This window comes from Erythrolamprus reginae, chromosome 3 (assembly GCF_031021105.1).
Source record: "Erythrolamprus reginae isolate rEryReg1 chromosome 3, rEryReg1.hap1, whole genome shotgun sequence".
Lineage (NCBI taxonomy): Eukaryota > Metazoa > Chordata > Lepidosauria > Squamata > Dipsadidae > Erythrolamprus > Erythrolamprus reginae.
In genome coordinates, this window is record NC_091952.1 from 6800284 (window position 1) to 6828037 (window position 27754).

Consider the following 27754-nt stretch of genomic DNA (forward strand, 5'->3'; position numbering starts at 1 on the left):
AAACACCCGCACGCCTTCCCAACTGAGCCCTCAAGCCAAGCGCAGAAGTTCGCCTTTGGCGCTTGGCTTGAGGGCTCAGTTTGGAAGGCGCGCGGGTGTTTTAAAACGTCCCCGCCGACATGGGGGGCTCGCTAGCACCCCCCCGAACCCCCAACCCGGGTTAGGGGGGGTGCTAGCGAGCCCCCCATGTCGGCGGCGACGTTTTAAAACAGCTGCGCCGCCTCCAATCTTCGGCTCCTCGCTAGCGCTGCGGAAGTAAAAACACCATCTGCACATGCGCAGATGGTGTTTTTACTTCCGCAGCACTACTTCGCGAAAACCCGCTCGTTGCGGGGGGTCCTGGAACGGAACCCTCGCAACGAGCGGGGGATCACTGTATTCTTGTGTTTCTGAAACTCCAGTCTGTATGTTTTACTTTGACCTTAATTACTGCTCAGCTGTCACGCCAGGCAGAACAATGGTCACTGTTGGAAAAGGTTCCCAAACATCCAGATTTTGATCATGTAATGTCGCAATGGTAGAAAGTGTAAAAAAACAGCCATCAGTCACATCTCAGTGTTGTTAAAACGGTCACTAAATAAATGGCTGTAAGTCGAGGGCTCCCGATGTGTTTGTTCATTTGTTGCTAGCAATGAATGACCTAAGTGCTAAAGCCCACTGCAACAATATCGCCAAAAAAGCTTCTAGAGTTGTTAACCTGATCCTACGCAGCTTCTGCTCAGGCAATCTCACACTACTCACAAGAGCCTACAAAACTTTTGCCAGACCCATCCTAGACTACTGCTCATCTGTCTGGAACCCATACCACATCTCAGACATCAACACCCTTGAAAATGTCCAAAGATATTTCACCAGAAAAGCCCTTCACTCCTCCACTCGAAACAGAATATCCTACGAAAATAGACTAACAATCCTGGGCCTAGAAAGCCTAGAACTATGGCGCCTAAAACACGATTTGAGTATTGCCCACAAGATCATATGCTGCAACGTCCTACCGGTCAATGACTATTTCAGCTTCAACCGCAATAATACAAGAGCACGAAACAGATTCAAACTTAATACGAACCGCTCCAAATTTGACTGTAAAAAATATGATTTCAACAATCGAGTTATTGCAGCGTGGAACTCATTACCGGACTCAATTGTGTCAACCCCTAACCCCCAACACTTCTCCCTTAGACTCTCCACGATTGACCTCTGCAGGTTCCTAAGAGGCCAGTAAAGGGCGTACATAAGTGCACTGGTGTGCCTTTCGTCCCCTGTCCAACTGTCCTTCCTTTCTCTCATTTATCATATATATTTTCTTTCTTTCATATATCCTCTCCTCTAAGTTCACTTTACCCTTATATGTATTACTAGATGTCTATTTTTCTTCCTATGTATTTGTGTATTGGACAAATGAATAAATAAAATAAATAAAATAAATATAAAGCTATCTTGAGTAAGGAATAACAAGACACCAGAGTGAAGTCTTCACAGTTTTGCCAAGGAAGTGGCGTTATTTTTTTTTAATAAAATAAGTTATATTATTTCTTTTTAAAAATTAAAATAAACTGCTTCTGGACACAAAGACACTCGTGCATATTTTACAAAAACAAAACCACAGGCCGGAGCCGTTCTCTTACCCCACCAACCCCCCCCCCTCCTTAAAAAATACTCCTTCAACTTCGGAGGCAAAAACGAAGCAGGAGAAAATATGAGCATCTGCATTGCCAAAATATTCTTTTTTTTATAAGCGACTGGAGATTTACGGAGGAGTGCAAGAAGGCGCTGGTCAACGTCTGGGTTGCGGAATCTGCCACTCCTTCAGGGAAGTTTCTAGACAAGAGACGCGGTCAAGTATCCAAGGTGTCTTCCTCGTCGCTCCAATTTGGCGGGGCGTCTGTGCCGAAGTAACGGTCTCCAAAATTTCCTAGAAAACAACAAGAGAGACCATGAGATTCAATTAAACCTCTTGGGAATGAAAATGGACTGGGGGTGCAGGACCACATCCCCACACCGCCGCACTCCATTTTGGGCCTAGAAGGCCTCCATGCAGCCTCCTGGGAGAGAAAATGAAAGCGCTCCATTTTGGGCCTAGTAGGCCTCCATGCAGCCTCCTTGGAGAGAAAAATGAAAGGTTCCATTTTGGGCCTAGTAGGCCTCCATGCAGCCTCCTGGGAGAGAAAAATGAAAGGTTCCATTTTGGGCCTAGTAGGCCTCCATGCAGCCTCCTGGGAGAGAAAAATGAAAGGTTCCATTTTGGGCCTAGTAGGCCTCCATGCAGCCTCCTGGGAGAGAAAATGATAGCACTCCATTTTGGGCCTAGTAGGCCTCCATGCAGCCTCCTAAGAGAGAGCATGAAAGCGCTCCATTTTGGGCCTAGTAGGCCTCCATGCAGCCTCCTAAGAGAGAAAATGAAAACGCTCCATTTTGGGCCTAGTAGGCCTCCATGCAGCCTCCTGGGAGAGAAAATGAAAACACTCCATTTTGGGCCTAGTAGGCCTCCATGCAGCCTCCTTGGAGAGAAAACGAAAGTCCTCCATTTTGGGCTTAGTAGGCCTCCATGCAGCCTCCTAAGAGAGAAAATGAAAATGCTCCATTTTGGGCCTAGTAGGCCTCCATGCAGCCTCCTGGGAGAGAAAACGAAAGTGCTCCATTTTGGGCCTAGTAGGCCTCCATGCAGCCTCCTAAGAGAGAAAATGAAAACGCTCCATTTTGGGCCTAGTAGGCCTCCATGCAGCCTCCTGGGAGAGAAAAATGAAAGGTTCCATTTTGGGCCTAGTAGGCCTCCATGCAGCCTCCTGGGAGAGAAAAATGAAAGGTTCCATTTTGGGTCTAGTAGGCCTCCATGCAGCCTCCTGGGAGAGAAAATGATAGCACTCCATTTTGGGCCTAGTAGGCCTCCATGCAGCCTCCTGGGAGAGAAAACGAAAGTGCTCCATTTTGGGGCTAGTAGGCCTCCATGCAGCCTCCTAAGAGAGAAAATGAAAACGCTCCATTTTGGGCCTAGTAGGCCTCCATGCAGCCTCCTGGGAGAGAAAAATGAAAGGTTCCATTTTGGGCCTAGTAGGCCTCCATGCAGCCTCCTGGGAGAGAAAAATGAAAGGTTCCATTTTGGGTCTAGTAGGCCTCCATGCAGCCTCCTGGGAGAGAAAATGATAGCACTCCATTTTGGGCCTAGTAGGCCTCCATGCAGCCTCCTAAGAGAGAGCATGAAAGCGCTCCATTTTGGGCCTAGTAGGCCTCCATGCAGCCTCCTAAGAGAGAAAATGAAAACGCTCCATTTTGGGCCTAGTAGGCCTCCATGCAGCCTCCTGGGAGAGAAAATGAAAACACTCCATTTTGGGCCTAGTAGGCCTCCATGCAGCCTCCTTGGAGAGAAAACGAAAGTCCTCCATTTTGGGCTTAGTAGGCCTCCATGCAGCCTCCTAAGAGAGAAAATGAAAATGCTCCATTTTGGGCCTAGTAGGCCTCCATGCAGCCTCCTGGGAGAGAAAACGAAAGTGCTCCATTTTGGGCCTAGTAGGCCTCCATGCAGCCTCCTAAGAGAGAAAATGAAAACGCTCCATTTTGGGGCTAGTAGGCCTCCATGCAGCCTCCTAAGAGAGAAAATGAAAACGCTCCATTTTGGGCCTAGTAGGCCTCCATGCAGCCTCCTGGGAGAGAAAAATGAAAGGTTCCATTTTGGGCCTAGTAGGCCTCCATGCAGCCTCCTGGGAGAGAAAAATGAAAGGTTCCATTTTGGGTCTAGTAGGCCTCCATGCAGCCTCCTGGGAGAGAAAATGATAGCACTCCATTTTGGGCCTAGTAGGCCTCCATGCAGCCTCCTAAGAGAGAGCATGAAAGCGCTCCATTTTGGGCCTAGTAGGCCTCCATGCAGCCTCCTAAGAGAGAAAATGAAAACGCTCCATTTTGGGCCTAGTAGGCCTCCATGCAGCCTCCTGGGAGAGAAAATGAAAACACTCCATTTTGGGCCTAGTAGGCCTCCATGCAGCCTCCTTGGAGAGAAAACGAAAGTCCTCCATTTTGGGCTTAGTAGGCCTCCATGCAGCCTCCTAAGAGAGAAAATGAAAATGCTCCATTTTGGGCCTAGTAGGCCTCCATGCAGCCTCCTGGGAGAGAAAACGAAAGTGCTCCATTTTGGGCCTAGTAGGCCTCCATGCAGCCTCCTAAGAGAGAAAATGAAAACGCTCCATTTTGGGCCTAGTAGGCCTCCATGCAGCCTCCTGGGAGAGAAAAATGAAAGGTTCCATTTTGGGCCTAGTAGGCCTCCATGCAGCCTCCTGGGAGAGAAAAATGAAAGGTTCCATTTTGGGTCTAGTAGGCCTCCATGCAGCCTCCTGGGAGAGAAAATGATAGCACTCCATTTTGGGCCTAGTAGGCCTCCATGCAGCCTCCTGGGAGAGAAAACGAAAGTGCTCCATTTTGGGGCTAGTAGGCCTCCATGCAGCCTCCTAAGAGAGAAAATGAAAACGCTCCATTTTGGGCCTAGTAGGCCTCCATGCAGCCTCCTGGGAGAGAAAAATGAAAGGTTCCATTTTGGGCCTAGTAGGCCTCCATGCAGCCTCCTGGGAGAGAAAAATGAAAGGTTCCATTTTGGGTCTAGTAGGCCTCCATGCAGCCTCCTGGGAGAGAAAATGATAGCACTCCATTTTGGGTCTAGTAGGCCTCCATGCAGCCTCCTAAGAGAGAGAATGAAAGCGCTCCATTTTGGGCCTAGTAGGCCTCCATGCAGCCTCCTACAAGAGAAAATGAAAACGCTCCATTTTGGGCCTAGTAGGCCTCCATGCATCCTCCTGGGAGAGAAAAATGAAAGGTTCCATTTTGGGCCTAGTAGGCCTCCATGCAGCCTCCTACAAGAGAAAATGAAAACGCTCCATTTTGGGCCTAGTAGGCCTCCATGCAGCCTCCTAAGAGAGAAAATGAAAACGCTCCATTTTGGGCCTAGTAGGCCTCCATGCAGCCTCCTGGGAGAGAAAAATGAAAGGTTCCATTTTGGGCCTAGTAGGCCTCCATGCAGCCTCCTGGGAGAGAAAATGATAGCACTCCATTTTGGGCCTAATAGGCCTCCATGCAGCCTCCTGGGAGAGAAAACGAAAGTGCTCCATTTTGGGCTTAGTAGGCCTCCATGCAGCCTCCTAAGAGAGAAAATGAAAACGCTCCATTTTGGGCCTAGTAGGCCTCCATGCAGCCTCCTGGGAGAGAAAACGAAAGGGCTCCATTTTGGGCCTAGTAGGCCTCCATGCAGCCTCCTAAGAGAGAAAATGAAAACGCTCCATTTTGGGCCTAGTAGGCCTCCATGCAGCCTCCTGGGAGAGAAAACGAAAGTGCTCCATTTTGGGCTTAGTAGGCCTCCATGCAGCCTCCTAAGAGAGAAAATGAAAACGCTCCATTTTGGGCCTAGTAGGCCTCCATGCAGCCTCCTGGGAGAGAAAACGAAAGGGCTCCATTTTGGGCCTAGTAGGCCTCCATGCAGCCTCCTAAGAGAGAAAATGAAAACGCTCCATTTTTGGCCTAGTAGGCCTCCATGCAGCCTCCTGGGAGAGAAAACGAAAGTGTTCCATTTTGGGCTTAGTAGGCCTCCATGCAGCCTCCTCGGAGAGAAAATGAAAGCGCTCCATTTTGGGCCTAGTAGGCCTCTATGCAGCCTCCTGGGAGAGAGAATGAACGCGCTCCATTTTGGGCCTAGTAGGCCTCCATGCAGCCTCCTGGGAGAAGAAATGAAAACGCTCCATTTTGGGCCTACTAGGCCTCCTTTAGTTTTCTGGGAGCCAAAATGGAGCACGTGGGGACTCCTGGAAGGGGCGCTGAGGGGAACGTCAGTAATGGGCTGCTAGTTACATGGTCCAGTGTGTAGTCCCGGTAGGAAATTCCGGGATGTGCATGCATCTGCATGTCCCCAATGCGTACCTCTGCCCCCATGTGAGACTTGGCTTCTGCACATTCGCAGTAAGTGAAATTTTGTATGAGGACGCTCGCGTGAGATTTTGACAATTTTCTCCTATTTTTGGCTTCTCTGTATGCGTGGAAGAAAAATATCGGCGGAAATGGCTGAACCCTCACTCATGCGCGCATCCTCACACGAGATTTTGCTTGCAGAAGCCAAATCTCACACCGACGGGTGCTTGCACAACTGCCAGACATACACACACTCGCGACAGCTGCGGAGGGCACAATGGTAGCGCCGAAGACGAGCGGCCCTTCACTGGGAAGGGCCAGCCAGCAATTTAACTACTGGTTTTCTTGAACGGGCCCGAACTGGCTGAATCCCACCATAGTTGCCAAACCTCCGAATTTTGATCACATGACTGCACGGGGTGCTGCAATGGGGGTTAAGTGTGTAACAGTCATAAGTCACGTTTTCCTAGTGCTATTGTCACTTCAAACAGTCACTAAATGAACCGTTGTAAGTTGAGGATGGCCTATATTTCTTTACACTCCGACCAGTTTTTTTTCCTTAGATCAGTGATGGCAAACCTTTTTTCCCTTGGGTGCTGAAAGAGTGTGGGCGCACACTATTGCACACGAATGTCTACACTCATAATTCAATGCCCCCTCTCTCCCCTTTCCCTCTCTCTTTCTCTCTCTCCCTCTCTTGCTATCTCTCCCCCCTTTCCCTCTCTCTTTCTCTCTCTCCCTCTCTTGCTATCTCTCCCCCCTCTCCCTCTCTCTTTCTCCCTCTCCCTCTCTTTCTCTCTCTCTCCCCCTCTTTCTCTCTCTTCTTCTCACTTTCTCTCTCTTGTTTTCTTTCTGTCTCTTTTGCTTTCTCTCTCTCTCTCACTCTTTCTTGTTTTCTTTCTCACGCTCTTTCTCTCTCTTGTTCTCTCTCTTGCTATCTCTTTCTCCCCCCCTTTCTCTCACTCTCTCTTTCTCACTTTCTCTCTATCTTGCTGTCTGTTGCTATCACTCACTCTCGTTCTCCGTTCTTCTCAGCGGTGACGCGCGCACGCCCTGCCCGCCTCACCTTTGCGAGAGCACTTTCGCCCCGGGCTCTCAGCAAGGGGGTTTGCAGGAGAGGTGGGGCCGACGAAGGTGATATTGAATGTCGGGGGAGAACGGGCGGTTGCGCGCGCTCCCTATCTCCCTGCTAGCCCACTCGGAATATTCAAAATAAGAAAAGCCTTCGCCGGCAAAGGTTTTTCTTATTTTGAATACTCCGAGTGGGCTAGCAGGGAGATAGGGAGCGCGTGCAACCGCCCGTGCGCCCCCGACATTGAAGACCTCCGCTGAGAAAAGCCTTTGCCGGCATTTCCTCTCGGCGTCAAGGAGGTGCAGCGGCGGGTGGAGAGAGGGAAGGGGGGGCAGCGGCGTCCCTCCTGGCCTTGGCGGGCCGCCCGACCCTCCCCACCTCCTGCAAACGCGGCGGGCGGCGGGGGGAGAGCGAGGAGCCGGTTCCGGCGGGCGCGGGGCTTGGCTGGCTGGCGGGGGGAGCGCCGCTGGTGGTGCGGAAAGGCCGAGGGGGCCCTGGCGCCGCGGACCGGCTGAAAACCCCCAACGGCCCGGTGCCGGTCCGTGGACCGGCGGTTGGGGACCTCTGATCTAGTCAACGATTTCCTGTATTTTATCTTAGGATGGATCTATGTTTAGCCCAGGCAGGTTTAAATTCAGTGACTGTGGATTTACCAATCACGTCTGCTGGAAGTTTGTTCCAAGCATCTACTACTCTTTCAGTAAAATAATATTTTCTCACGTTGCCTTTGATCTTTCCCCCAACTAAACTCAGATTGTGTCCCCTTGTTCTAGTATCCTATTAAAAACACTTCCCTCCTGAACCTTATTTATCCCTTTCACATATTTAAATGTTTTGATCATGTCCCCCTTTCCCTTCTGTCTTTCAGACTATACAGATTGAGTTCATTAAGTCTTTCCTGATACGTTTTATGCTTAAGACCTTCCACCATTTTTGTAGCCTGTCTTTGGACCTGTTCAATTTTATCAATATATTTTTGTGGGTGAGGTCTCCAGAATTGAACACAGTATTGTGTTCAGGGAGAGTAAAAACACTCTCCATCATCTCCTCAGAGGCTCTTTGGAAACCAAAAGCGCCCTCCCAGAGCCTTGCCAACAATGTCGTTTGGCGGGCCCCAAGGGAAGAGCCTTCTCTGTGGCGGCCCCGGCCCTCTGGAATCAACTCCCCCAGAACGGCCCCCACCCTCCTTGTCTTTCGCAAATTACTTAAGACCCACCTTTGTCGCCAGGCATGGGGGAGTTAAGTTATCCTTTCCCCGTAGGCCATTACAAGTTATGCATGGTATGTTTGTGTGTATCTTTGGTTTTTTATAATAAGGGTTTTTTAGTTGTTTTTATTAATTGGATTGTCTACGGAGAGGGGCGGCATACAAATCCAATAAATAATAATAAAATAATAATAATGTTGAAGCTGAGCTAGGGCAACAGCTTCCTTGTCAGCAGATATGGCTCCGTGTCCCACCTGTGGCACCTGTGCCATAGGTTCGCCATCACTGCCTTAGATCCTCCCATCCGTCCGTGTCTTAGGACCATCATTATTTCACACCCCTGATGGAACCACTCACCAATACCGGGGATGATGCGGAAAAGCTCGTTCACTTCCTTGTCCACAGCCGTTGTGATGATCTTGACTTGCGGGAAGGCGTAAGCGACGGAGTGGACGCCCATCTCGGCCATCAGCAAGGACAGAAGAAAAATCTTATCCTCTGGAACCTCGTGATCCTAAAGGAAACCAAGAAGGGACTTCAGCCTCTCTTTCATTCCTAGATTTACTTTCCGGTTTGCAGGCAGCAATAGCACTTAGGAGATCTTTTTCTCTATGGACACACAGATAATCTATCTGCAGAATAAAACTCCATGTTGGATGGCTAAAGGAGTGGATTAATCTTACTAATAAAAGAATACTGGTACTTGAGGGCCATGATCTACAGTTGGGGTGGCATGCCTATTTATGGAAAGACGATAAACAAAAACAAACTGTCTTTAACAAACACATGATAAGAAAATCTCTCCTTAAAACCTGGTATGAGACTAAAAGAAAATTTTACAACAAAATTCCTAGATGGCTATCTACCATGGAAGCCATAGTATATCCGAATTTAATAGACCCTACCAAGACCATAAAATATAAAGATATTTTACATCCAAATGGAGAAATTAAAACTAAACAAGAATTGGAAATACAAAATTATAGGATGGACGAGTGGACATATATGCAAATAAAATCAAGATATAATAAGGATAAACAAATACCAGGTATAGCAAATTCCACCCAAACTCTAGACAAGATCTTAACAGGAAACGCTGAAAAACAGATAACTAAACTATACCAGATTTTATTAGAACACGAGAAAGAAAAAGAGATGATTAAAAATCCAATGGTAGCCTGGGAGAAAAACCTACAAAGAAAAATCCATATAGCAGAATGGGAGAAAACATGGAATACAATAACCAAAATCACCCTATCATCAGCCTATAAAGAAAACTATTACAAACTATTTTACAGGTGGTATCTACCACCGGCAAGACTTGCCAAAATTTACCCAGCACTACAAAATGTATGTTGGAAATGCAATAAAGAAAAAGGAACTTTCTTCCATATGTGGTGGTCCTGCCCTAAAATCCAAAAAATTTGGGAAACAATTTACAAATGGTTAAAGGAAATCACGAAGGAGGAAATAGAGTACTCACCGGAGGGGATGCTACTCGGAATTTGGAAAAAATCTTACTCGAAACAAACCCTTTTTTTAGTGACTCACATAAATACAGCTACAAGAATTGCAATCGCGCAAACATGGAAGAACAAACAGACCCCCAATATAAATTTAATAATAGAAAAAATATATACATGTGCAGAAATGGATAAATTGACAAACCTACTTAAGGGAAACAGAATCAACGAATCTAAAAGCATGTGGAACAATTGGCACGAGTGGATTCAAAGGAAAAGATTTGTATAACCTTATACAAAATAGCAGTACAAACCTTAAAAAAAAAATGAAAATACCATTTGAATGTTTTTACCCTGTTTTGCATTGCATAGTATTAAGTTATTATTATCCATATAACAACTGTAACCGGTAAAAAAGTTGGATAAGACCTGTAAACTGTATAAACAAATTGTGATATATGTATCTATAAAACAATAAAAAGATTTGCAAAAAAAAAACAAAACAAAAAAAAACTCCATGTTGGAGACAAGGAAGGGCATCCGGGCAGCAAATATTATTATTATTATTATTATTATTATTATTATTATTATTATTATTATTATTATTATTATTATTATTATAATTATTATTATTTATTAGATTTGTATGCTGCCCCTCTCTGCAGACTCGGGGCGGCTCACAACAATAACAAGAACAATGTAAAAAACAAATCTAATAATTTAAAAAACACTAAAAACCCCATTATTAAAAGCAAACACACACACAAACATTCCATGTATAAACTGTATAGGGCCAGGGGAGATGTGTCAGTTCCCCCATGCCTGATGACAAAGATGGGTCTTAAGAGCTTTATGAAAGGCAAGGAGGGTGGGGGCAACTCTGATATCTGGGGGGAGTTGGTTCCAAAGGGTCAGGGCCGCCACAGAGAAGGCTCTTCCCCTGGGTCCCACCATATGGCATTGTTTAGTTGACGGGACCTGGAGAAGGCCAACTCTGCGGGACCTAATTCATTCAGTTGCCCAGATTCCACCCCGCAAGGAATTAAGTATTGAGGAATCGTAAAAAAAAGGTTGAATAGGCTTAAAGACTTCATGGTGTTTTACAGTCCTCCCTAAGTGGTTTACAGAGTCAGCCTTTTGCCCCTAATAGAAACATAGAAACATAGAAGACTGACGGCAGAAAAAGACCTCATGGTCCATCTAGTCTGCCCTTATATTATTTTCTGTATTTTATCTTAGGATGGATATATGTTTATCCCAGGCATGTTTAAATTCAGTTACTGTGGATTTATCTACCACGTCTCCTGGAAGTTTGTTCCAAGGATCTACTACTCTTTCAGTAAAATAATATTTTCTCATGTTGCTTTTGATCTTTCCCCCAACTAAGTTCAGATTGTGTCCCCTTGTTCTTGTGTTCACTTTCCTATTAAAAACACTTCCCTCCTGGACCTTATTTAACCCTTTAACATATTTAAATGTTTCGATCATGTCCCCCCTTTTCCTTCTGTCCTCCAGACTATACAGATGGCGTTCATTAAGTCTTTCCTGATATGTTTTATGCTTAAGACCTTCCACCATTCTTGTAGCCCGTCTTTGGACCCGTTCAATTTTGTCAATATCTTTTTGTAGGTGAGGTCTCCAGAACTGAACACAGTATTGCAAATGTGGTCTCACCAGCGCTCTATATAGCCAGATCATAATCTCCCTCTTCCTGCTTGTTATACCTCTAGCTATGCAGCCAAGCATCCTACTTGCTTTCCCTACCGCCTGACTGTACTGTTCACCTATTTTGAGACTGTCAGAAATCACTACCCCTAAATCCTTTGCTTCTGAAGTTTTTGCTAACACAGAACTGTCAATACAATAATAATAATTTCTATTATTACTAATTCTATTCTATTCTATTCCATTCCATATTTTATCTTCTCTTCTCCCCTTCCCTTCCATTCTAAAGTAAGAATATAAGAACCTAAGAAGAGCCCTGCTGAATCAGGCCGAAGCCCATCGAGTCCAGCATTCTGTGTCACAGTGGCCCACCAATTGTCCATGGGGGTCTTGAGCAGAAAGAGAAGGCAGAACCCTCCCTTTCCCTCGACCCCCAACAAGTGGTACCCAAGGGAATCTTGCCTGCCTCAACCAACATAGAGGCGGCACATGGACATCCGTTTCAATAGCCACCATGGATACACTTGGCCTCCATGAATCTGTCTAATCCTGCCTTGAAGCTATCCATGCTGAAAGCTGTCATGACCTCTTCTGGAAGTGAAATCCATAAACCAACAACCAACAATTCACTTAACAACTATGATCAGAAAGATGGAATAGGGCAAAATTCACTTAACAGTGGTTTTAATTAACAACACAAATTTTTTGGGCTCAGTACATCGGGGTCTGCCTGTACATTGGAACCCAAGTCATAAGCATCCCCCAATGGAAGTTCGTTGTAATGCTGAACGACTGCTAACCAACCCGTTGTAAGTCGAGGACCACCCAGGTTCTCAATCCCCTTACCAGCAACACCCTCACGGCCATCATGGCTGCTGCGCCCGTGGAGACGGTGCAGTCCATCAAAATCACGTGGTCTTCACTGATGTCCTTTGGGAGTCTCAGATAGTGTAGCTGGAAGGGAAGAGAAAGACCATTAGGGTGCAAGCAAGGGGTGGCCGAGAGATTTATTTAGATATTTATTTATGTACAATTAGTCCTCGACTTATAGCAGCCCATTTAGTGACCATTCAAAGTTACAACAGGACTGAAAAAAGTGATACATTGTTACAAAAGTGATACAAGTGGTACATTGCTCAACAGTAGGAACTGTGAGAGGGATCTTGGAGTCCTAGTGGACAACCATTTAAATAAAAGCCAGTTGTGTCCAGCAGCTGCCAAAAAAGCCACAGAGTTCTAGGCTGCATGAACAGAGGGAGAGAATCAAGATCACGTGAAGGGTTAATACCACTTTATAAGGTCTTGGTCAGGCAACACTTGGAATCTTGCGTTTAGTTTTGGTCACCACGATGCAAAAAGGATGTTGAGACCACTGTACCCTCTAAAGTGCATGGCCGCGCGCCCCAAAACAACTTCCCGCGCAGTCTTTTCTAAGGCTGCGCAACAGGAGACGCCGCCCGCCCCCCCGCGGCTGTGCCAGTGCTGGTGCCAATGCTCCCTGCCCCCCGCCCCAGGCGCCTCCGGACCCCTTGTGCCTCTGGCCTCATGCCACTGCCTGCCCGATCCTCTTTCTTCTCCTCCACCTCCCGCCTTGGGGCGCGGCTCCTCCCGTAGCGGTGGTGGCTGCGGGCTTCTCCTCTTCTTCATTCCGCCACTAGCGAAGGGGCTGCGAGAGGGGCGGGGCAGGTGTTCCCGAAGCGCTCCCAGGCTATGAGAGGGTTTTCTCTGAGCGCTCCGGGAGTGCCCGCCCCTCCCCTCTCGAGTCGCAGCCCCTTCGCTTGGAGTGCTTTGCCCAAGCGCTTCCGATACTCCTTAAAATAAGAAAAACTTTCCATGGCCTCCAGAGAAGAAAGGAAGAGAGAGAAAGAGAGAACAAGAGAGAGAGAGAGCAACAGACAGAGCGAGGTAGAAAGAAAGAGGGAGAGAGAAAGAGAGAAAAAGAGAGAGAAAGTGATAGCAAGAGAGAAAGAGAGAGAGAGAGAGCAACAGAGCGAGGTAGAAAGAAAGAGGGAGAGAGAAAGAGAGAGAGAAAGAGAGAAAGAGAGAGAGAGAGAGCAACAGACAGAGCCAGATAGAAAGAAAGAGGGAGAAAGTGAGAAAAAGAGAGAAAGAGCAAGAGGGGAGAGAGAGAGAAAGAAAAAAAAAGAGAGAGAGATGGTTTTGTTTCATTATTAATTTCTTTTAATAAAAAAGAAGGGAATTAATTAATTAATTAATTAATTAATTAATTTATTTATACTTCTATGCCGCTCAGTCCCGAAGGGACTACCGCTCAGACACTATACTTTTCTGCCCACACCGGAAAAAAATTAGAGGGAACATTGGTTGAGACTGTAGAAAAAGTGCAGAGAACAGCAACAAAGATGATTAGGGGATTGGAGACTAAAACATATGAAGAACAGTTGCAGGAATTGGGCATGGCTAGTTTAATGAAAAGAAGGACCAGGGGAGACACGATAGCAGTCTTCCAATATCTCAGAGGTTGCCACAAAGAAGAGGGAGTCAAGCTATTGTCCAAAGCACCTGGGAGTAAAACAAGAAGCAATGGATGGAAACTAAACAAGGAGAGAAGTAACTTAGAACTAAAGAGAAATTTTCTGACAGTGAGAACAATTAATCAGTGGAATGACGTGCCTCCAGAGGTTCTGAATGCTCCAACACTGGAAGTTTTAAAGAAGATGTTGGATAACCTGAAGTAGTGTAGGGTTCCCTGCCTAAGCAGGGGGTTGGACTAGAAGATCTCCAAGGTCCCTTCCAACTCTGTTGTTGTTGCTGTTGTTGTTGTTGTTGTTATTATTATTATTATTATTATTATTATGTCAATACAACACAGCAAATGAGATCACTATGCTGGATTTTGTATTTTTTAAAATATTATTATTATTATTATTATTATTATTATTATTATTATTATTATTATTATTATGGACTGAGCATGGCTCGCGGTGGAATTCTGGGAGTTGAAGTCCACCTATCTTAAAGTTCCTAAGGTTGTGGAAAGGTGAGAGGCTAAATCTAACAAATAAATAAAGCATGAACAACCGTCATAAAGGGGCCATAAATCATTCTTGGGCTTCCTCATCATTGGAGCACTCTACCTCAGGCTCCCCCGTGTATCGATTCGTCTGAATGAGGATGGTGCCGATCCGGACATCCTTGCAAACGGCCCTCAGCGCTGGCTCCATGGTCTCTCCGGCCCTCAGAATGGAGACCCCCGTGATCTGGAAGAGGGAAGGGGCCACTATAACAGCATTTCGGAGAAGCAGATCCTCCTTGCTTGCCATCTTCTCCGGCTTAGGTAAAAGCTCAGAAAATGGGGTGGGTTTTTTCTTCTTATTTTGGCTTGTTATTATTATTATTTATTAGATTTGCATGCCGCCCTTCTCCGAAGATTTGGGGCGGCTTACAAATCTAATAAATAATAATAATAACAAGCCAAAAGAAAAAATAACCCACCCCATTTTCTGAGGTGGGCAAGCAACTATTCCCTCTATAGAACCCCAAAAGTGTCACTTATATAAACATAACACTATGACATCTGTAGTTCATTGCTTACCTGATACCCTTCCTCACTCTCATTATAATCTCCTTCCTTCCTTCCTTCCCTCTCTCTCTCTCCCTCTCCTTCTCTCCTTCCCATTCTTCCTTCTCTTTCCTTCCTCCTTTCCTTCCTTTCCCTCCCTTTACCCCTTCCCTCCCTTCCATGTCCCTTCCTTCCTTCCCCCTCCCTTCCTTCTTCCCTTCCTTCCTTCTTCCCTTCCTCTCCCTCCCTTTCTCCCCTCCATCTCTCCTTCCTTCCTTCCTCCCTCTCTCCTTCCTTCCTTCCCTCCCTCCCTCCATCCCCCCGTCCCTTAAGGTCTTCCTTCCTTCCTTCCTTCCTTCCTGGCTTCCTTCCTTCCTTCCTGGCTTCCTTCCTTCCTTCCTGGCTTCCTTCCTGGCTTCCTTCCTTCCCTTCTCCCCTTCCCTCCCTCCTTCTTTTACTTCTCGCTTTCCTTCCTCCTTTCCCTCCATTTCCCCCTTCTTTCCTTTCTATTTCCATCTCCTTTCCCTTCCCTTCCCTTCCTTCCCCCATCTCACAATACAGCGATTTTGGGCAATGTTGAAAAACCAAATTTAAAACGTATCAAATTAAATTAGCCCAGACATAACCCAAGTGCATTCAGTGGTCCTACACAATTATAAAAATACTTAAAACTATTTTCAAATCAATCTTTTCTTTCTTTCTTTCTTTCTTTCTTTCTTTCTTTCTTTCTTTCTTTCTTTCTTTCTTTCTTTCTCTCGCATTCCAGTTTTAGCCATAGACAACCACAAAGAAGAGGATACTGATATTACCAAATTTCTGATGGGAAGGAGCATTTTCATTACATTTCCTACCTTTTTTGAGTAGCTCTATAGCTTTGCATTTTCAATTTCTTCTCTGAATTTCTGCTGCCATTGCTCTAAAACCTTTAACAATTGCCCAAGGTTCTCTGATCTTACAAAAATTAGACTGAACCTAAATTTTGTGCCAACAATCCATAAAAAAAAACCCAACAACCATGTGCTAACAAATGGTCACACAATTTCTCTTTCAAGGACCTCTTGCTGGTGGGACTTACTTGCTTCCCACGGTATGTACAACCTTCATAGTCCTCGCCTTGCGGCGTTTCGACAGTGCAGCTCTGGAAACAAAAGGAGAATGGCATAAATCAATTGTAAATATTTACTGATTTACCGTAAATAATCAAAAATATTTACTGACCCCTCACGTCCTGGACACAAATTATTTCAACTCCTACCCTCAAAACGTCGCTACAGAGCACTGCACACCAAGACAAATAGACACAAGAACAGTTTTTCCCCCGAACGCCCTCACTCTGCTGAACAAATAATTCCCTCAACACTGTCAGACTTTTTACTAAGTCTGCACTTCTATTTCTACTAGTTTTTTCTCATCATTCCTATCACCCATTTCCTCCCACTTAGGACTGTATGACTAACTTGTTGCTTGTATCCTAAGGTTTTTATTAATATTGATTGTTTCTTCATTGCTTATTTAACCCCTATGACAATCATTAAGTGTTGTACCTCAAGATTCTTGACAAATGTATATTTTATTTTTATGTACACTGAGAGCATATGCACCAAGGCAAATTCCTTGTGTGTCCAATCACACTTGGCCAATAAAGAATTCTATTCTGTTCTATTCTATTCTAAATACTATTGAAAACGTCCAAAGATATTTCACCAGAAGAGCCCTTCACTCCTCCACTCGAAACAGAATACCCTACGAAAACAGACTAACAATCCTGGGTCTAGAAAGCTTAGAACTATGACGCCGAAAACACGAGTTAAGTACTGCCCACAAGATCATATGCTGCAATGTGCTACCGGTCAATGACTACTTCAGCTTCAACCACAACAACACAAGAGCACACAACAGATTCAAACTTAACCGCTCCAAACTCGACTGTAAAAAATATGATTTTAACGATCGAGTTGTCAACGCGTGGAACTTATTACTGGACTCAATAGTGTCAACCCCTAACCCCCAACATTTCTCCCTTAGACTCTCCACGATTGACCTCTCCAGGTTCCTAAGAGGCCAGTAAGGGGTGTACATAAGTGCACTAGTGTGCCTTTCGTCCCCTGTCCAATTGTCTTTCCTTTATCTCATATATCATATATATTTTCTTCCTTTCATATATCTTCTCCTCTACTTTTACATATTATCTTTATATACAGTGATACCTCATCTTACAAACGCTTCGTCATACAAACTTTTCGAGATACAAACCCGGGGTATAAGATTTTTTTGCCTCTTCTTACAAACTATGTTCACCTTACAATCCCACCGCCGCCGCTGGGATGCCCCGCCTCCGGACTTCTGTTGCCAGTGAAGCACCTGTTTTTGTGCTTCTGGGATTCTCCTGAGGCTCCCTTCCATGGGAAACCCCACCTCCAGACTTCCGTGTTTTTGTGATGCTGCAGGAGAATCCCAGCAGCTCAAAAAAAGGTGCTTCACTGGCAACAGAAGTCCAGAGGTGGTGTTTCCCAGCGATGGGAGCCTCAGCGAAATCGCAGCATCACAAAAACACGGAAGTCCGGAGGTGGGGTTTCGAGGACTTCTGTGTTTTTGCGATGCTGCAATTTCACTGATGCTCCCTTCGCTGGGAAACCCCACCTTCAGACTTCCGTTGCCAACGAAGCACTCGTTTTTGCGATGCTGGGTTTCCCCTGCAACATCCCAAAAACACAGAAATCCAGAGGTGGGGTTTCCCATGGAGGGGAGCCTCAAGGGAATCCCAGCAGCGCAAAAACGGGCGCTTCTGCTGGCAAAAGGGGTAAATTTTGGGCTTGCACGCATTAATCCCTTTTCCATTGATTCCTATGGGAAACATTGTTTCGTCTTACAAACTTTTCACCTTAAGAACCTCGTCCCTGAACCGATTAAGTTCGCAAGACAAGGTATCACTGTATATTACTTCATGTCTATTCTCTTCCATATGTATTGTGTATTGGACAAATGAATAAATAAATAAATAATAAAAATAAAAATATTTGAGTATCCTTCTTGCAATTAATACTATTGAGCCAGGTACCACCTATTCTATACCAGTGCATTTGGTTTTTCTTGCCTAAGAGTAACGCTTTACTTTTCTCACCACTGAATTGCATTTTGCTGGGTTAAGGCCCAGTGTGTTTAATGATGTTCAGGTCTCCATCCTTAAACCAAGTTATAAAGCAGAAATTTCCTTTGTGTCTCTCTCTCATGAGTTACTTACCTGGAAGGGCAGAAAGGATAAGGCGTGCTCAATGAGAAGGCGCATTAACCGTTTGGAGTAGAAAATAAACTCATCCCGGCTTGTCTCTTTGTTTCTGGAAAGAATTTTTTTTAAAAAGGATGAGACATAAAATGGGTGTAATGGTGTGTGAGAATGAATTTTGGAGACAGGGAGATGACACACTGCTTATGAAACAGGCAGATTAAGAGCAGGGGTGTCAAACTCAAGGTCCAGTAGCCGGATTTGGCCCACGGGATGCTTAGATCTGGCCCTCCCAAGCTCCGTTTTAGAAACATAGAAGACTGACGGCAGAAAGAGACCTCCTGGTCCATCTAGTCTGACCTTATACTATTTCCTGTATTTTATCTTAGGATGGATCTATGTTTATCCCAGGCATGTTTAAATTCAGTGACTGTGGATTTACCAACCACGTCTGCTGGAAGTTTGTTCCAAGCATCTACTACTCTTGCAGTCAAATAATATTTTCTCAAGTTGCTTCTGATCTTTCCCCCAATTGACCTCAGATTGTGTCCCCTTGTTCTTGTGTTCACTTTCCTATTAAAAACACTTCTCTCCTGAATATTATTTAACCCTTTAATATATTTGAATGTTTCGATCATGTCCCCCCTTTCCCTTCTGCCCTCCAGACTATACAGATTGAGTTCATGAAGTCTTTCCTGGTAAGGTTTATGTTTAGACCTTCCACCATTTTTGTAGCCTGTTCAATTTGATCAATATCTTTTTGTAGGTGAGCCTCCGTGGGGCCTCTCTAGGACTCTCCTGGGAGGAAACAGGGCCGGAAAAGGGGAGGAACTCTCCGTGGGGCCTCTCTAGGAATCTCCTGGGAGGAAACAGGGCCGGAAAAGGCAGGAGAAGCCTCCGTGGGGCCTCTCTAGGACTCTCCTGGGAGGAAACAGGGCCGGAAAAGGGGAGGAACTCTCCGTGGGGCCTCTCTAGGAATCTCCTGGGAGGAAACAGGGCCGGAAAAGGCAGGAGAAGCCTCCATGGGGCCTCTGTAGGACTCCTGGGAGGAAACAGGGCTGGAAAAGGCAGGAGAAGCCTCTGTGGGGCCTCTCTAGGAATCTCCTAGGAGGAAACAGGGCCTCCACCCTCCCTGTGGTTTCCCCAATCGCATGTATTATTTGCTTTTACATTGATTCCTATGGGAAAAATTGCTTCTTCTTACAAACCTTTCTACTTAAGAACCTGGTCACGGAACGAATTAAGTTCGTAAGTAGAGGCACCACTGTATAGCAGAGTTGAAGGAGGGAGAATAAGGAGAGGGTGGACATTTGCAACAGCTCGGAGGTCAACCACTCACCTGATGATGGTGTGCATCCCCCTGACCTGCGGTGTGTTCTTCAGGACACTGAGGGTCTTGGGAAGGGGGTGGCACTGGTGAGCCGAAGCCAGTGCCGCCCTGCAAAGGAAGGAGAAGTACAGGTCAACTTGAAGATAGATCTTTCCGAGGTCTCCTTTTCCCCATCCAAACTAACCACACAGACATCCGGCCATGTTTCCTGGACCATCCAAAGGAAAAGTCTCAGTCCCTTCTTTGAGCTAAGTGCAGGTTTAACTCTGGCATTGCACCCAAGTTTAGGCATTAGGCATCCGACGTTGATCCACGTCGTACATTTTGAAAAGTTCGTGGGTGAATTGTGGGATCCTTGCTGCTTCTCCGAGCTTTCTTGGAGACGTTTCATGACCCGACTAGGTAACATATGTGCTAGAAAGAAGTGCAGGGTGGAGAAGAGGAGGAGGAGAAGGAAGAGGAGGAGAGAAGGAGGAGGAGAAAAGAGAAGAAGGAAAAGAGGAGAGAAGAAGGAGGAGAATGAGAAAGATCAGAGGAGGAGGAGAAGGAGAAAAGGAGGAGAAGGAAAAGGAGGAGAAAAAGAGAAGGTGGAGAAAAGGAGAAGGAGGAGAGGAGGAGAAAAGGAGGAGGTGGATAAGAGGAGGAGGAGAAAGAGAAGGAGGAAGAGAAGAGGAGAATGAGAAGAAGAGGATGAGGAGGAGAAGGAGAAAAGGAGGAGGTAGAGAAGAGGAGGAGGAGAATGAGAAGGATAAGAGGAGGAGGAGGAGGAAGAGGAGGAGAAGAAAAGGAGGAGGAGGAAAAGAAGGAGAAAAGGAAAAGGCGGAGAAGAGGAGGAGGAGGAGGAAGAGAAGAGGAGCAGGAGAATGAGAAGGATAAGAGGAGGAGGAAGAGGAAGAGGAGGAGGAGGAGGAAGAGGAGAAGAAAAGGAGGAGGAAGAGGAGGAGGAGGAAGAGGATGAGGAGGAAGAGGAGGAGAAGAAAAGGAGGAGGAGAGGAGGAGGAGGAAAAGAAGGAGAAAAGGAAAAGGCGGAGAAGAGGAGGAGGAGGACGAGAAGAGGAGCAGGAGAATGAGAAGGATAAGAGGAGGAGGAAGAGGAGGAGGAGGAGGAAGAGGAGGAGAAGAAAAGGAGGAGGAGAGGAGGAGGAGGAAAAGAAGGAGAAAAGGAAAAGACGGAGAAGAGGAGGAGGAGGAAGAGAAGAGGAGCAGGAGAATGAGAAGGATAAGAGGAGGAGGAGGAGGAAGAGGAAGAGGAGGAGGAGGAAGAGGAGGAGAAGAAAAGGAGGAGGAGAGGAGGAGGAGGAAAAGAAGGAGAAAAGGAAAAGGCGGAGAAGAGGAGGAGGAGGAAGAGAAGAGGAGCAGGAGAATGAGAAGGATAAGAGGAGGAGGAGGAGGAAGAGGAAGAGGAGGAGAAGAAAAGGAGGAGGAGAGGAGGAGGAGGAAAAGAAGGAGAAAAGGAAAAGGCGGAGAAGAGGAGGAGGAGGAAGAGAAGAGGAGCAGGAGAATGAGAAGGATAAGAGGAGGAGGAAGAGGAGGAGGAGGAGAAAAGGAGGAAGAGAAGAGGAGGAGAAGGAGAAGAGGCGGAGAAGGAGGAAGAGATGAGGAGCAGGAGAATGAGAAGGATAAGAGGAGGAGGAAGAGGAGGAGGAGGAGGAGAAGAAAAGGAGGAAGAGAAGAGGAGGAGAAGGAAGAGAAGAGGAGCAGGAGAATGAGAAGGATAAGAGGAGGAGGAAGAGGAGGAGGAGGAGAAGGAGGAGAAAAGGAGGAGGAGGAAAAGGAGAAAAGGAAAAGGCAGAGAAGAGGAGGAGGAGGAAGAGAAGAGGAGCAGGAGAATGAGAAGGATAAGAGGAGGAGGAGGAGGAAGAGGAGGAGAAGAAAAGGAGGAGGAGGAAAAGAAGGAGAAAAGGAAAAGGCAGAGAAGAGGAGCAGGAGAATGAGAAGGATAAGAGGAGGAGGAGGAGGAAGAGGAAGAGAAGGAGAAGAGGAGAAAAGGAGGTGGAGAAGAGGAGGAGAATGAGAAGGATCAGAGGAGGAGGAGGAGCAGAAGGAGAAAAGGAGGAGGAGAGGGGGAGAAGGAAAAGGAGGATAAAAGGAAAAGGAGAGGGGGGGGAAAGGAGGAGGTGGAGAAGAGGAGGAGGAGAATGAGAAGGATCAGAGGAGGAGGAGGAAAAGGAGGAGAAAAGGAGAAGCTGGAGATGAGGAGGAGGAGGTAGAGAGGAGAAGAAGAAGGAGGAAAAGAGGAGGAGGAGGAAAAGAGGAGGAGGAGGATCGTGAGGCTGTTTCTGCACCTTGTGCCCAGGGAATTGCCATATTCTAGACAGTTGAATCTCGCTTTCCCCCCCAAATTTGGAGTCCTTGGTGCTCTCTGAAGTTGGTCATTATCTTGCAGCTTTTCATGACCCAACTAGGTAACATCATCAGTGCTAGAAGGGAGTGGGGTTTGCAGAGAAGAGGAGGAGTTCTTCGTGATCTCCGAGGTTGTTGTTTCTCTTGAAGATCAGTGCACTAAATGATCTGACGTTACGTCACTGGCTCATGAAATGTCTACAAGAAAAAACCCAAAAATTTGCGGAAAATCCCAAATTTTGGGGAGAAAGCAAGACTCAGCTCTCCAGAAGAGGGCAATTCCCAGGCCACAAGGTGGAGAAACATTTTGATGAGAACGATGGTGACAAAATTCAGACTGCCAATAATTATAACAGGGAAGAGAGACAGAAGGAGTGAAGAGGAGAGGATGGGCCAGGCATCTAAAAAGAATTTATTTGGATTTTTATTCTGATACTGCCCCCTTATCCTGTCTCCAAGGAGGTTACCGGGAATCGAACCGGGAGAACGAAACGGGTCAGCCACCCGGCCAATTCTGTGTGGTTGGTTGGGCTGGGCTGAAGGACACCCGCCGATTCCTTCCGCACCCTCAAACCCCAAACTTTGCAAGAAAAAGAAGATGCTGTTTTTGAACAGCGCCCACACCAACGAAAGCAGATGTGTCCCAAAAGCCAGACTGGTTTCAAAGTGACAAGCAGGGAGACAAGACGGACAGACAGACATCCCAACAATGTGGATTCATCGGGAGCCCAAATAAGTTTGTAAAATTCTCTCAAAGCGATAGCGTGTAACAAGGGGAATCGGATCTGCTTCTTGGTCCATTTGGCATCGCTGGTTTCAAATTATCTCATGGCCGTCTGGGGGGATTCTGGGAGTTGAAGTCCAGACATATTAAAGTTGCCCAGCTTGAGAAAAAACACAGTTGTGTAGATCAGTGTTTCCCAACCTTGGCCACTTGAAGATATCTGGATTTCAACTCCCAGAATTCCCCAGCCAGCGAATGCTGGCTGGGGAATTCTGGGAGTTGAAGTCCAGATATCTTCAAGTGGCCAAGGTTGGGAAACACTGGTGTAGATAATATTTTCTGGCTGGGGAATACCTCATTGTGGCCAGTAAGGGCCCACAGAGTCGGCCTTCTCCAGGTCCCGTCCGCCAAACAATGTCGGTTGGCGGGACCTCGGGGAAGAGCCTTCTCTGTGGTGGCCCCGACCCTGTGGAATCAACTGCCCCCAGAAATTCCTCCCTACCAATTTTCTGGAAAGCCATCAAGATCTGGCTTTTCATTTAGGCCTGGAATTAGGATTGACTGCTGTGTGTGTATGGTTCTTTTAAAGCAATTATTTAACGTTATTATTGATTTTATTATGTATTTGTGATTGTATTTTAATATTATTGTATTTATCGCATTTGTTAGCCGGTCTGAGTCTGCTTTGGAATGAGCGGCATATAAATACAACAAATAAATTAATTAATTAGCAATAGCAATAATGCTTAGACTTACAGGGGGTGGACAAAAAAATGGAAACACTTGACTTTTTGGCGTCATATTTGAACATGTTGACATTTTTTTAAAAATCTATTATTTGATATGTTTTTTTAAACTACCTTTTTTTTTTACAGAAATTTAAGGAAATTAGTTATAATTAATATTATTTCAGTAAAATAATATTATAATATTGGTCCATCTAGTCTGCCCTTATACTATTTTCTGTATTTTATCTTAGGATGGATATATGTTTATCCCAGGCATGTTTCAATTCAGTTACTGTGGATTTACCAACCACGTCTGCTGGAAGTTTGTTCCAAGGATCTACTACTCTTTCAGTGAAATAATATTTTCTCACGTTGCTTCTGGTCTTTCACCCAACTAACTTCAGTTTGTGTCCCCTCGTTCTTGTGTTCACTTTCCTATTAAAAACACTTCCCTCCTGAACCTTATTTGACCTTTTAACATATTTAAATGTTTCGATCATGTCCCCCCTTTTCCTTCTGTCCTCCAGACTATACAGATTGAGTTCATGAAATCTTTCCTGATACGTTTTATGCTTAAGACCGTCCACCATTCTTGTAGCCCGTCTTTGGACCCGTTCAATTTTGTCAATATCTTTTTGTAGGTGAGGTCTCCAGAACTGAACACAGTATTCCAAATGTGGTTTCACCAGCGCTCTATATAACTCTCTATATATAGACACTCAATTAACGCACCAAATTACTTAATTTGGCTCTCTTTTTTTTTGATTTCCATTAAAAAATATACTTGAAGAGTCCCCTGTAACTGTGATGGCGAACCTATGGCACGTATGTCACAGGTGGCACACGAAGCCATACCTGAGGGAACATGAGGCGTTGCCCTACGTCAGCTCCAGCGGACATGTGTGGGCTGGTTGGTTGATTTTCGGCCTTCTTTTCTGCCATTTTGGCTCTCCTCAGGCTTGAGGAAAGCCTCCTGAACCCTGGGTATGGTGAAAAATGGCCCAATGGCCTACTGGTAGTATGGAGTGAGGCCTGTGAACATGCGTGGGGGGAGTGGGGGGGCATGTGCGTATGTGCAGGAGCAGTGTGGGGTTGGGCACATGCACAAGGGGAGAGCAGTGCATTATGGGTGCGAGCAGGCACAAGCACACTATCGTGCGGCATGCAAACCCTTTTGGCACCCAAGCCAAACAAGATTTGCCATCACTGCCCTACAACATGAAGTTTCACCTCACAAAAAGCCTTCCGTTTTCAAGAGACAGAACAGGGCCCAACTACATGTTATATTTCTCTGTGAAGAGATCACACCCTTAAAAACAACAAGGTTGCTAGGCAGCCTCCATTGTCTTCTACTGAATTCCGCCATCTTGAATTACCTCAGAAACAGACCTGTGCCTGAGGCCACCTAAGATGGAGGCTATCTGGAATGGAAGCACTGACTTGGGTTTCTTCTCCTTTCCAGCCCTGTTAATGGACCTTCAGAGGCCCACGGGGACAACGTAACCATGGTGGAATCACCTCATGACGTTGATGGGTCAAGTTAATCAAGTTAGCTCCAGAGCAGTGAAGGGCTGCTGTTGCCGGCGCTACCGGCATGTTTCTGGTGGCCGCTGCAGGTGTGCATGCATCTGGTGCATGCGTTGGCACGAAATTTGGCTTCCTGTGCATGCGCAGAAGCCAAATCTCACATAAAGATGTTCGCGCATGTGAGATTTCACTGATTTCTTTGCTTTCGCAAATGCGTAGAAGCAAAAAAAAAGCCATAAACCAGCAAAATCTCGCATGCGTGAGCCTCCTCATGCGAGATTTTGCTTCCTGAGCATGCGCAGAAGCAGAATCTCATGCGGGCGCACATATGCATGTGTCAGGAATGCGGAGATGTGGCCGCATCTCGATTTCCGCTACCGGAACGGTGATCCAGAACTTTCCGGTAGAGGCCAAATACTGCTCCAGAAGTTGGATCCATTCCTTGGAATGTTACTCCAAAGGTTACATAGAAACATAGAAGACTGACGGCAGAAAAAGACCTCATGGTCCATCTAGTCTGCCCTTATACTATTTCCTGTATTTTATCTTAGGATGGATCTATGTTTATCCCAGGCATGTTTAAATTCAGTTACTGTGGATTTACCAACCACGTCTGCTGGAAGTTTGTTCCAAGCATCTACTACTCTTTCAGTAAAATAATATTTTCTCACGTTGCCTTTGATCTTTCCCCCAACTAACTTCAGATTGTGTCCCCTTGTTCTTGTGTTCACTTTCCTATTAAAAACACTTCCCTCCTGAACCTTATTTAACCCTTTAACATATTTAAATGTTTCGATCATGTCCCCCCCTTTTCCTTCTGTCTTCCAGACTATACAGATTGAGTTCATTAAGTCTTTTCTGATAAGTTTTATGCTTAAGACCTTCCACCATTCTTGTAGCCCGTCTTTGGACCCGTTGAATTTTGTCAATATATTTTTGTAGGTGAGGTCTCCAGAACTGAACACAGTATTCCAAATGTGGTCTCACCAGCGCTCTATATAAGGGGATCACAACCTCCCTCTTCCCGCTTGTTATACCTCTACCTATGCAGCCAAGCATCCTACTTGCTTTTCCTACCGCCCGACCACACTGCTCACCATTAGGTTCTCCTAATGATGCCATCGTTGGCAGGTCTACTTTGTCGAGGGGAGAGGACCAAAGATGTGCAACTCTTGGGTTTGCTAAGAGAAGCCAACACTTAAAACCACACCAGCTGGGTTAGAGGAAGGGCAAGCTGACCCACACACAGCACGGGGGTCCTTCCCATGCATCTTGGAGCTCACACAATTTAGTACTCAAATCAAACCAGGATGCCAATTGGTTCCTCACATATCCCAGCGCAGCTTCCTCTGTCCATCAGGTGGGAGGTTGAGATATTTGGGGTGAAACCAGGTGGGAAAACCGACAGAGCAGAGCCCATCCCGGAGAATTGAAGGTTTAGAGGGGAAGGGGAGAGAGAGAGAGAGAGAGAGAGAGAAATCAAAAGTCAAATGAGAAAACTCCCAACAAATTATGAGAATTGGCTTCCGAGGCAGGTAGAAAACACAGGTATTGTGAAGGTTCTATCACCCCCCATCATCATCGAAGTCCTTCTGAGATGTCCAGGGTTCAAATTTCTGGCGTGAAAGCTAGACAAGACAAGGAAGGAAGGATTTCCCCTGCCGAATTTCTATGGAGATTCTCGGTCATCCAGGTTATGGATGCTTTTTTTTTTTTTTCAAAAAGCAACCGGGCTTCCTTCGTTTGAAGATGTTTTGCTTCTCACTTGAGAAGCTTCTTCCACTCTGGAGAACTGAACGGAAGAACAGAGTGGAGGAAGCTTCTCTGAATGAGAAGCGAAACGTCTTCAAGGAAAAACGAAGTCCAATTTGCCTTTTGAGGAAAAAAAAAGCATGTTTGGGAGCTTCCCATCCAAAATTAATAAATAAATACTATGGGGTTTTTAGTTGTAATTTTATATAGATTTCTAACATGTGTATATAACGTGTAAGCTGCCCAGAGTCTCAAGAGAAGGTATTAATTGAATTAATATTAATTGAATTAATATTAATTGAATTAATATCTTATTTTGATTAATGTATTGCTTTGCATATTTACATATTTGCTTACTTTTCCACAAACGTAGATTCTTATCTTTTGAGCTGTTTTTCTGTATAATTTCTATTCTTTTATCCTATCCCCGACCGAAATTCTGAATGAGAAGGGGATGTAAATATCCCAAATGTATGTTTTATTTATATCTGCTTTTTTTCTTTTCCGCTGTTTTTGTTTTGCCTTTCTCTGTTTTGTTCTTCACTTTGCTAGTAGTTGTTATGTCTATACAAATTTATGGAAAGTTTGATGTTGTTGCTGTTGTTTTGTGTTTTGTTTTTAATTTTTTTAAAAAAAACAAAACAGAAATTGAATTAATAAATAATAAACTAAGTACAGGGGGTGGACAAAAAATTGGAAACACTTGGCTTTTTGGCATCATAATGTTTGAACATGTTCAAATCAATCAAAACTTGACGTATTTTAATGTTTGTTTTTTAATTCTGTTATTTGATATGTTTTTTTAAACTACCTTTTTTTTTTTTTACAGAAATTTAAGGAAATTGGTTATAACCTTCTAGAAATGGCAGACCTCTCAGACTTTCAAAGAGGCCAAATTGTTGATGCTCGAATGGCAGGTGCTAATGTAACAGAAAGTGCCCGAATGTTGGGCGTTTCAAGAGGTCATGTCTCAAAAGTCATGACTGCTTTTGAAAGAGAAGGGAAAAGGTCCTCAGCCAAGCACAGGTCTGGTCGAAAGTCGAAGTTGTCTGAGAGAGACCGTTCGGACTCTAAAGCGAATTGTTAGAGCGGATTGCAAGACCGCAGCTCCTAAAATCACCGCAGAGCTCAATAGACACGTACAGAACCCAGTTTCCACAAAAACTGTTTGAAGGGAGCTTCACAAATCTGGATTCCAAATCTGGATTTTCAAAGTGTTTCCATTTTTTTGTCCACCCCCTGTAAATAAATTATAAATAAGTCTTCAGAGAGGGGCGGCATACAAATCTAATAAATTGAATTGAATTGAATTGAATT

At 45.3% G+C, this 27754-nt stretch overlaps 1 protein-coding gene across 3 annotated transcripts in view; it reads right to left on the minus strand.

The window, feature by feature from the left end:
- Positions 1 to 1465: 1465 nt before the first annotated feature.
- UCKL1 (uridine-cytidine kinase 1 like 1) overlaps positions 1466 to 27754 on the minus strand; it is a 79157-nt gene continuing 52868 nt past the window's right edge. For 2 of the 3 annotated variants that reach the window (XM_070744429.1, XM_070744431.1), the window contains exons 8-15: positions 26015 to 26034; positions 19373 to 19471; positions 18052 to 18145; positions 15886 to 15948; positions 14386 to 14508; positions 12134 to 12241; positions 8517 to 8673; positions 1466 to 1912 (exon numbers count right to left, since the gene is read on the minus strand). In XM_070744429.1, coding sequence (XP_070600530.1) covers positions 1836 to 1912; positions 8517 to 8673; positions 12134 to 12241; positions 14386 to 14508; positions 15886 to 15948; positions 18052 to 18145; positions 19373 to 19471; positions 26015 to 26034 — 741 coding nt within the window. In that variant the 3' untranslated portion in view covers positions 1466 to 1835. The remainder of the gene's footprint in view (positions 1913 to 8516; positions 8674 to 12133; positions 12242 to 14385; positions 14509 to 15885; positions 15949 to 18051; positions 18146 to 19372; positions 19472 to 26014; positions 26035 to 27754) is intronic. The other variant, XM_070744430.1, reaches the window with a different exon arrangement.